The 10,065-nt window shown below is 41.3% G+C and overlaps 1 protein-coding gene across 1 annotated transcript in view; it reads right to left on the bottom strand.

The window, feature by feature from the left end:
• The window catches only part of KCNK2 (potassium two pore domain channel subfamily K member 2), a 93,369-nt gene that overhangs the window by 55,914 nt on the left and 27,390 nt on the right, over positions 1–10,065 (bottom strand). Inside the window, exon 2 of the mRNA XM_026048424.1 lies at positions 8,106–8,416. Coding sequence (XP_025904209.1) covers positions 8,106–8,416 — 311 coding nt within the window. The remainder of the gene's footprint in view (positions 1–8,105; positions 8,417–10,065) is intronic.

Raw genomic sequence — 10,065 nt, forward strand, 5'->3', positions numbered from 1 at the left:
TGGTATCTGAGTCCTTCGGCAGATCCTACCTTATATAAAAACATTGAAAACAATTAATCCTGAAAGTTAGAATCACAAGAACGCTGTGTAATCTGTCCATTCATTATCACTGAGTCTCATGTTAGCCTACAAATGCTTCATATAATTTTAATATGGAAAATGTTTCGATTTTTCAAAACTTGTTTTACAGTAAGAAAGATGAGTTACAGCCTTTGTGACAATTTTTTTCTTTTATCTATAGTTAAAACCAGATCCAGCATTACAGTACCCATTAAAATAGGGATGAGGGCGATTTCAATTCTTAAACTGTCTTGCTTTATCTCTTCCATGTATATCTGCCTGCTAGGTGTTGGGTAATGAGGTGACTGAGGACTGAGCAGAGTAGGGATCACCCAGCACATGATACCCCCTTCAAAACTCAACGTCCAATAATTTCCATAATAGCATTACATAATTATAGTAAAAATGGTTTATGGTTTATTAACATTTTCTCTAATTATTTTTCCAATGGTAAAATGTAGGGGTTTTTTGACCATAAAAAGCACTGATCTCAAAAAAATCTCAAAAAAATATGGAGAATATTTTGGAAATATATATGGAAAATATTCAGAAATATGGAGAGGTTTATAAGCCAGAAAAAAAAAAAAAAAAAAAAAAGTAGCTTCTGGTAGTCAACCTCCATGTTATATAGAGCACTGGGGCAGAAATGAGCATGGGGTGAACCAGTTCTCTTTCTCCTCACCGTGTTCCACATCAGACTGTGAACATTTGCTTTTGAACCTTGTGTTTGCGGCAGTCACTTCACTTTTAGGAGACAATTGGCTTTCTAGCCAAATACTAAAATAGAATCATTTTCAATTATACATCTGGTACAATATAGGAACGCATCTTCTTCTGTTACCCAACTTGTCAGGATTTAGCTCCTCTTTCCCAGCAACAAGTGAGACTGGAAAGTCAGATCCGCCTCAAGTTTCGGGAAGTTCAGTACTCAGCCCAGATTTTTTCCCTTGCTCTTCTGCTGTCACTGTGGCCCAGGAGCACTCTCTCATTCCACCTCTAAGTGCAATGATATGTCTCTCACCGTGCTGCTACTGTGCAACTCCTGCCTTTCTGCTTCAGCTTTGCTTTACAAGGAATGAAATCCCAGCTCTTTGTCCAAGGCACACTGGGAAGCTTTTAACACTAAAGCAAACTGCTCTCAAGCCTCCAATAGACCAGGCTTTTGAAACACTGTTGAAAGGGACTGCAATGATGTTTGCATTATAGCACTGTGAACCTACCCATTTCTGTTTAGTTTGTGTCACATATGATTGTGATCTGCACTGGAAACTAGTAGCCAATGGGTTGAAGAGCTCTTTTCACCCTATGTTCATAATCTGCTTGAATGTATATGGAAACATATATAAAAATGTATTTATATTTCTAAATATGCACAACAGGCAACACATTCATTTTATGTGTGTATGTATATATATATATATGTATACATGATTAGGGAAGGGGGCCTTTCTTGGCTTCTTGAGACCTAAGACAGTAAAAATTACTCAGACAGCTGCTCAGGGGGGTTGACTTACTAAGGGGTTCTATCAGATACACTCAAGATAGATGGTTCTAGGTCCTATGGAAGGGTTCATCTGACCTAAATATATCCTGCAAGAGCCTAAACACTAGGAGCAGTGGAAAGAGTTAGCATCCACACTGCCTGGACACTGAGTGGCAATGATAGTAACAGGATGTATTTCTTAGTCTTCAAAAAAAATCCATATTGCTTTTATCTTCATGAAGAGTAAAGAGCACGCAATTGAGAAATTCCCTCTGGTTTAATTGCCATGAAGAAAACAGCTACAAAAAAGGGAGCTCTCATCATCTAGTGTGCAGGGAGGGGAACGGTCCCGGGTAAAAGGGAGGGTCACAACCAAGTCCTTCCTCCAACATCAGCACAGATCCTAAACAGATGACTCTGGCTGTAGGAAAACAGCAGGAACTGGAGCAACTCAAAGCAAGAAAGACACACACAACCCAGGGGCTTCAGCAGCCCCTCTGGGTTTTAGTAAGTCAACAGTTATCTGTGTGGAGGACAGGACTGGATAAGTTTATGATTGAGGCCTTTTAGAAAGGTCTTCTATTTAATAAATATTCCTCTATCATACAGTGTTAGGATCAAGGGATATAGGCAGAATTTGGGAGCACACAAAATACTAGGATGAATACTATACTTTCATAGGAAAAAAGAGATCTCATAATATAAGTTAGTGTGATCTATAAACTTATGGAGAAGAACATATAAACTCAAACTTTGCTGGAGAGACACCTTACTAAGGATAGACATACACATAGGGTCACAATCCAAACTACAGTTCCTGCACCTCACATTTTAACCACTTCAAGCGTCCCTCACTCCATGTGCTTTCCAGGCGGCTCTACTGATATTTGCAATTTCTTATAAGTTTCATGGCTGAAATGCAGCAGCATGGCTGTGAATGTTAAAAATCTGATGCAATGGCTTTCTGGATCTGCAGATAAATAAATAAAATATGCTGCGGTATCAATTTCTTTTATGCTGATCTGTCAATCTTTTCAAGGCTTTAAGGCTTGTGAAGCAGAAACACCTGCTGTTTACAGGCTAGGTCCAGATAAGCATGAGGTGCTTTCTGTTTGGTTTTGGGGAGACTGGAAGGAAGTGCAAAAAAATGTATATTTAGGGTCAAACATTTAGAGTCAAAATTGATGCAATGTCAAAGTTCTTTTAAAAAGCTCCTGTTCAGAAGATCTGTAGACTGTGGCTCATAGGGCTGAGAATGCACATAACTGTTGCGATTTGAAGAATAAATTAATTCTGATCTAAGTTTAATAAGCTTGGCTAATGAATTTCACATTTGTATAAATAAATTGCAGATTTGTCTCAACCTGGACAAAACCTCTGCTTCCGTCTGTGATTTATTATCTCCACAAACAATTCATCAAGCTCCAATAGCTTCCAATCTCTGGGAGAGAAAAAAAGAATTCACACTTCCTTATTTTAACAGTTTCCTGCATAATCAGAGATGCTTCTGCTCAAGTTGCTTACTTGGCTAAAATAAAACATACTTTTGAAGATGCAGCAAAATTATTTTCTTGGCACTAAGACATATATTGCAAAAATCTTATAAAAAAGACATAAAATCAAATTGTGGCAGAGGTGCAGCATAATGTATAAAATATATTCTCACTCTCTCTAAATATAGAAAGTCAAATTAAAGTCAAATATTTCAAGCAAGAAATTAATCATATAAGAAGTCATAATGGCACTCTGGAGCGGTAAGTTTGATGAAAGAACTGCTATTCCCATGTCATCCATAACTGTGTCAGGCTTTCCTCAGGAGACGAAGAGAAAACAAATTCCAGTCTCATTCATAGTCAAAAAGATGAATGGACAGACGAGGGAGAAGGCACCCGATGCATATGTAAGGGGAAAATGGGCATGGAACGTGGCTATGAGGACCCCAGCACTGCCGCTCTTCTCATGTGAGCCATAAAGCCCACGTAGGACCCAACAAGACCAACTGGTGGGATCAAGATCAATTTTACTGATCTTGATGGTTCATGAACTCTTCTATCTATTTATTTTAATGCAAGCACTTTTTTTTTGCAGGTATTCAGTTTTTCAGAATACTCTGAATCACATACTCAGAAAAGGACTTAAAAATCTTAAAAAAATCTACAAAGTTCTTCACTGCTGAGGCATCTTCCTGCAGGAAACTCATTTAAATTTCAAAATGAAGCCTTTTTAAGACAAAAGTTACCACAAACGGCAGTTGGAACATGTTAAAAGCTCGTACTCTTTATTCTGATATTACTTTTCTCACTTGCTAGGCTTTTCAGGACAAACATATTTGTAAGATGTTTATGCTAAAAGAATCAGAAATGATATATGTATTGTTATTAAGGCACAGCTTATCTTTGCTTTAAGCATCTTTATTAGGCATCAGATTTAACTCACTAAAATAACAAGAATAATTCATACTAGCTTGCTGGGGCACTCTTAATATTTTAAAGAATTAAAAAGAAATTTCTCTTATTTGCAATATTTTATGGTGATGCATTAAATTACTTCTTGAAGGATTAAAGGGATTTTTTTGTTTTATTAATTTCAACATTAAAATAGACGACTGCTGAGCTATGCTTAATTAGGTGATGTTTAAATAAAAACTTCTGCTCTTCTTTTAATTAGTTTTCTGTTTAGCAGGGGGACATTTGTCTGTCATTACCAAACTGTACCCTATTCAGGCATCACAAAATACACAGCTCCCAGGACTCCTAAGAACTCCTAAGAAGAATGAGAGTTCTGTAGGGGAAACTCATTTTCATCCTACAGAGGGAATGTGGCATAATTAATAATGACAATTTTACCCGGTTGTTGGACATAATATCCAGTCAGGCTCACCTGTCCCAAGAAACAAATCCTTAATCTCATGTGTGTCATAAACTCAGCAAGAACATACATTGGCTGTGCAGCACTGCATGAGGACACACATGCAACCTGAACATCAGCAATGTATCCCAAGTCTCCTCCTAACATTTGCTACTAGGTATAGGGCCATAAATGGAGGAGATTTTCCTAGGTACTTTACAATACCTTTGTGCATCTTGAGTTTAGAAATAGTCTCCAACATCTTCAAATGTTAAGCTGTAAATTATGTATGAGGATCAGTCACACATCAAAAATTAACTAGAATTAGAATGAAATTATTAGAGATACGAGTTCTCTAATTAGAGATTTTTTTTCATTCTCTAATACTTGCTATTTGTGGGTGTATAGATTAATCCCAGGTTTCTACCAGCTTCTGCCAACAAAAAGCTCAGTAGTGAGGGAAAGAAATGTTCCACAAAGAGGTAAAGAATACCACGTGTAAATGAGGATCAGGTCTATATAATTTTTCTCATACATGTACGATCCACACTGACCTTCATTTACTGTTTCGATCTGTTGTCCGGCAATTTCTTAGTGCTTCATGGCATGGCCCAGTTGAGATCAAGCAGAGAGGGGGAAATCAAAAACCATCTACAATAAATTGCCAAGAGATCTTCTTCTATCACATCCCCTTACCCCAACACCCTGGCCTATTCATCCTCCACCACACCACTGCCTTCTCATCTGCACCATGTTTTTCACACACATAAAATATATGACACATATATAGAAGTGCAATACATTCACCCCTGAGTACACCTAGAGGAGCCACAGGTTCACACGGCAACGTGCAAACATATGGTTTTAGAAATTCAAAAGCCAAATACATATCTCTGTGTGCTGAAAAGTTGGCAGAAGAATATATAGTCATGCCAGGAAGGTTTTTGGTTATTGATGAGAGAAAAGAGGGATGGAGAAGATAAGAAAATTCCCACATGTACATTTATAGCAGTTGACAATTTTGTACATTTTAACCAGCCCTGTGGCACAGGGAAGATTTCAGCAAAGAAAAGGCAAACTATACGGTCTCCAGAAGCTAGGGAATTGGACATTCATTCCACTTCTATAACCTTTTTTGAAGTTGAACTGCTCAAGATGCTCAAGACTGCTTGAGAGTAAAGGTTAGATAGCCTTTAAAATCAGAAACTCTGAAGACTGGAAGCACCTCACACTGTAAGTAGCTCCAGCAACGACTAGCACAACCCAGAGCCAAACCAGCTTCTGAATTCCCAGAACCTAAGTTCAAAAGGAAAAGTTTGTAATGAATTTCATTATAATTTGACTCAAGGTAAGTACACGATTAAAGAGGGCATTGTAGTCTGTCAACTCTGTAATTTTCTTCATACACACTAATTATTCCAGCTTCCTAGTCCTCAAGTACGTGCTAAATTTCAGCAAAATTTTAAATATTATTGAATTAAATTATTAAATATTTACTTTTTTCCTCACACACAATATTTCTTTCTATTCGTATAGATATTCCATCAAAACTGAACAAGAACTGGATTATATTGCACTAAGAGTCAGATATAAGCCCAAAGAGACAAAATGTCCCCCAACAGTTTAGCTTATGAGAAAAGAAGCTAAGTAGAGAAGAAACATGAGCCAGTGGTTCTGGCAGTAGCCTAGACTTGGAAATACAGATTCCAGAGTCTGCTTTATTATGGATTTCCTCTTTTACTTTGGGCCAGTCGCTTAATTCTAGATCTTTAAATAACCTCAAGCCATGCACTGTAACTTATTTAGGTAGAAGAAAGTGCACTTGTAGGACTTGGTCTCTATAGGCCTCCATTCTGCATCCATGAAAGAGGATACAGCAGCTTCCAACCTTCATGTTGGTGTTTCCACCGTGCTGAAGCACTGCAGAGATGTGGGATGGGACAAGGAGAAATTCAGTTTTTCCCTTATCCCAGTAGCAAGCACAGCAAGTTCTTCCCACAACTGTCATGTCACCCCCCATGCTCTATAAACCCTTCGTCTTTCTGGCCATGCCGAGGGAGTTGGCGAGGAAGGGAAGTAGTCCTGAGGTGGCAGCACTGCTAATTGCACTGAAACTGTCATTTCTTTTAGAGAGATCATCAAATGGGCATTGAATGCTGATAAAGTGGCTTTTTTATTGCCAATCTGTGCTTCTGGGTAGGGAGTCATAAACGCTAAAATATCTAAGCACTCCAGAGCAAATTTCAACTGTTTCTGCCTTAAGGACCATTTCATAGAAGATGTAAGATAATATTGCTTCAATAATTCTGTTTTGATATTCATAAGTTCAGGATCTGACCTAAAACTTTTATGTGGTGAAATTTATACTAGATACAAGAGACTATTTTAATCAGAATGCATGTGTATATTTCCTTGAAAGTCTGTTGGTAAAACTACTGAAACATTTATTACACAGCATCAAAATAGTTCATAGCAACATCTTCTCACACAGGGCACATGGAGATAGGAACTGCCTAGTCATCATTTAAAGGTTGCCATCTCAATAACATTTATTAGCAAAAAAAAAAGGAAATCCAAAACCTGTAAGAAATGCTGCTGTTTTGCCTTTAAAATTTCACAAGTGGTATACCATAAAGATAACTTGGTAAATTAAAGCTCTGCAGTTAAAACTGTAGCGAAGTGTCATCTCCAACACTACGCTCAAGGTCTCCATAGGTAAAACCAACATATAGATACTCATTCAGATTTGCTATTGAAAAGTACCTTGAGAAAGTTCTGCTGGCTGCTGCAAGTGGCCCCTCTCCTGGGGCCATCCTACATGGGAGCCTGGATGCTCCCCTCTCTCCTCCTTCCCACCCCAGCTCAGCTGACCCAAGTGGTCCCATCGCTCCCTTTAATGAAAGGTCTTTGCCCACTCTTGGCTATTCCTCCCACCTTCCATTTCATGGTCTCCCTAGAACTGATCTTCTGAAGCACCTTGCTGCTCACTGGAGGGCCCTCAGGTAGCCCTAAGAGTACAGGGACATAAGATTCAAGTCTGAAATGACGTCATAAGGCTCTGGATCCAGTCCTGTAATACTGTGGGATGGGGATTGTACATGTCGGACATGTATTTCCCATGATTCTGAGCCAGATGATCCACAAATACAAAGTCACAGGAGCACACATTCATGGGAGCTTGTGGACCTGCCTTTGAGACATGGGGAACTGAAATACTAAGCTCACAAAACTGTAAGTGTACTGTACTTTCCTGTACTTAAAATCAATAGAAAGAAACATACAGCTGGAAGAAAAGCTGGCTCGATACAATCACTGTACATTAGACCTCCTTTAAGGTAAGGGACAGTGTATTTTCTTCTTGAGAATTAGGCTTTTCAAATATTGACAGGCCTAGTAAGGCACAATCAATATATCAGCTCCTTTGTGAACTATTAATTATATATATTGCTGATGAATAATCATTTAATTAGCATAATGGGAGGCTTCAGTGAAAAGCCCGTCTATTGAGTGTTCTGGACCTAAAAATAGCAATAGCTTTTCAACCCTGAGGCTCTATATGAAAATGCTACAGCTCAGCTTCTGGTCTTAAGGTAACACTGCACTGGTCGGCCAGCACAGAGCTGTGCAAACATAGTCCTGTGCCCTTTATCGCAGCAGCCACGTGGAATTCGGTCCTTTAAGGCATGGTGGCGGGGCAGGTTTTTGCGTGGATTACCTGAATGAGTTCATCGAGCTCGGTGGCGTTCACGCAGGAATGCTGCGACACGAACGTCTGCTTCTGAATCACAATGGTGGTTCTCTGCGAGGTTTCGTGAGGCTGCTCCAGCGCTTTAAACACGGTTGCTCCAATTATTAAATACACAACTACCACCAGGAAAATGGTCGAGACTGTCTTCCATTTCATAACATTTATGGCCGAATCACTTTCCTCCCGTGAAGAGAGCACGGTAGGCTTGGTGGAAAATGACAATCTTGGTTTGGAGTTCTGAGTAGCCGATTTGGGATCCAGCAAGTCAGGTGCCGCCACTAATAAAACGGAAAAGGAAAGTTAATTTTCACAGGACTAGTCTATGTCTTCAGCTGAACTTTCTTCTTGCCGGAATATTAAAGAGAAGCTGTTGCTTCACTTGAGAACTCTTAAATAGTCAAATCTTTCATATATATCCCATACTGTGTTACAAGTCTGCTGCTCTGTGTAGTATGACCCATCTCATATATACACACATGTGCACATATGCACATACACACACACTTGCAACATGTATAGAAATAATTTCTCCTCTTACACTCTACCCTTTCCAAAGTGCAGGATTTCCCCCACACTGTTGCATTCCTTTGAATTAGTATAAGGTGGCATTTTGCCGCAGAGATTCTTTACATCCCCTGCTGCCTTAAACCCTGCTAAGCAGCTTCCCTGCTGTATTTCACCTCAGAATTACCCAAGGAGCAGAAAGAAAAGTCTTTCCCCTCTCGCCTATTTTGTGTCCCATACCCTGACAAATGTTCCCTCGGAACAGTGACATGATCACATCCGAATTCCTCATGCACAACCACAAAAACATACATAGTTCATCACACCAGTCTCAAAGCGTTAATGGCATATTGATTACACTTTTCTGAAAATACCAGCAAAACATATTTGTATTTACCAGAAAAGTCCCCTGTTTGTTAAAGAGTGTATTTTTATTTACGGTGACAAAACCCCACAAGGTTAGGAAACGAGAGGCTGAGTGTGTTACCAAGCATCTCAATAACTCATGTGATTACCAGCAACTACACGAGTACTAAAAAAAAAAAAGCCACCACATCAAGTGCAGGTAGAGGTCTCCTGGGGGAAGATGGCCACAGCAGTGACTGTACAAGCTATATTTAAATTGTTTTGAATCACGAGAATATTCTGAATGGTCACAACACGACTCTCAGCTGTTAGTGGGGAAAGCCCACATCTAAATGTAGCCAAAGTCCCCCCCGGATCTCGGGCGTCAGGACACGTCCCCGGGCGCGGGTGGCATTTCCACCTGGCACAGCCACCTCCTGGGCACCTGGCCCGGATCGGGGCTGCACGAGCCGGCGAGGGGGAAAGGGAACCAGCAAAAGGGGGAAGGGACCCGGCATCCCCTCTGCACGGCTGCATACCCTGCATGTCCCACACACGCACCCCACACCCTGCTCACCCCACAGGGCTGGGCACCCCACACACTCCACACATCTTACACACAGGCTGCACACTCCCAGCTTGCACCTCAGGGGCTAATGCGTGCGGGGTGAGCACCCCACACATCCCGTGCACACACCCCATACGTCCCATACATCTGCGGGGCTGAGCACCCCACACTTGCCACGTCTCACACGCTCACACCTAAGCGTGGGGCACCCCTCACGTCCCCAGCTCACACCTGAGCGCTGGGCACCCCTCACGCCTACCGCTCACACCTGGGCGCGGGGCACCCCAAGTCTCACACATCCACACCTGAGCGCTGGGCACCCCAAGTCTCACACATCCACACCTAAGCGCGGGGCACCCCTCACGTCCCCAGCTCACACCTGAGCGCTGGGCACCCCTCACGCCCCTGGTCACACCTGGGCTCCTTCCCCCCCGGCACCCGCCGAGCCCCTAAGGACGATGGCGGCGGCGCGAGGGCCCCTCCGCGGGCGCCGCCCGCCGGCCCGCGCGG

This window comes from Nothoprocta perdicaria, unplaced genomic scaffold (assembly GCF_003342845.1).
Source record: "Nothoprocta perdicaria isolate Ctin4 unplaced genomic scaffold, notPer1 scaffold_54, whole genome shotgun sequence".
Taxonomy (NCBI): Eukaryota; Metazoa; Chordata; class Aves; order Tinamiformes; family Tinamidae; genus Nothoprocta; species Nothoprocta perdicaria.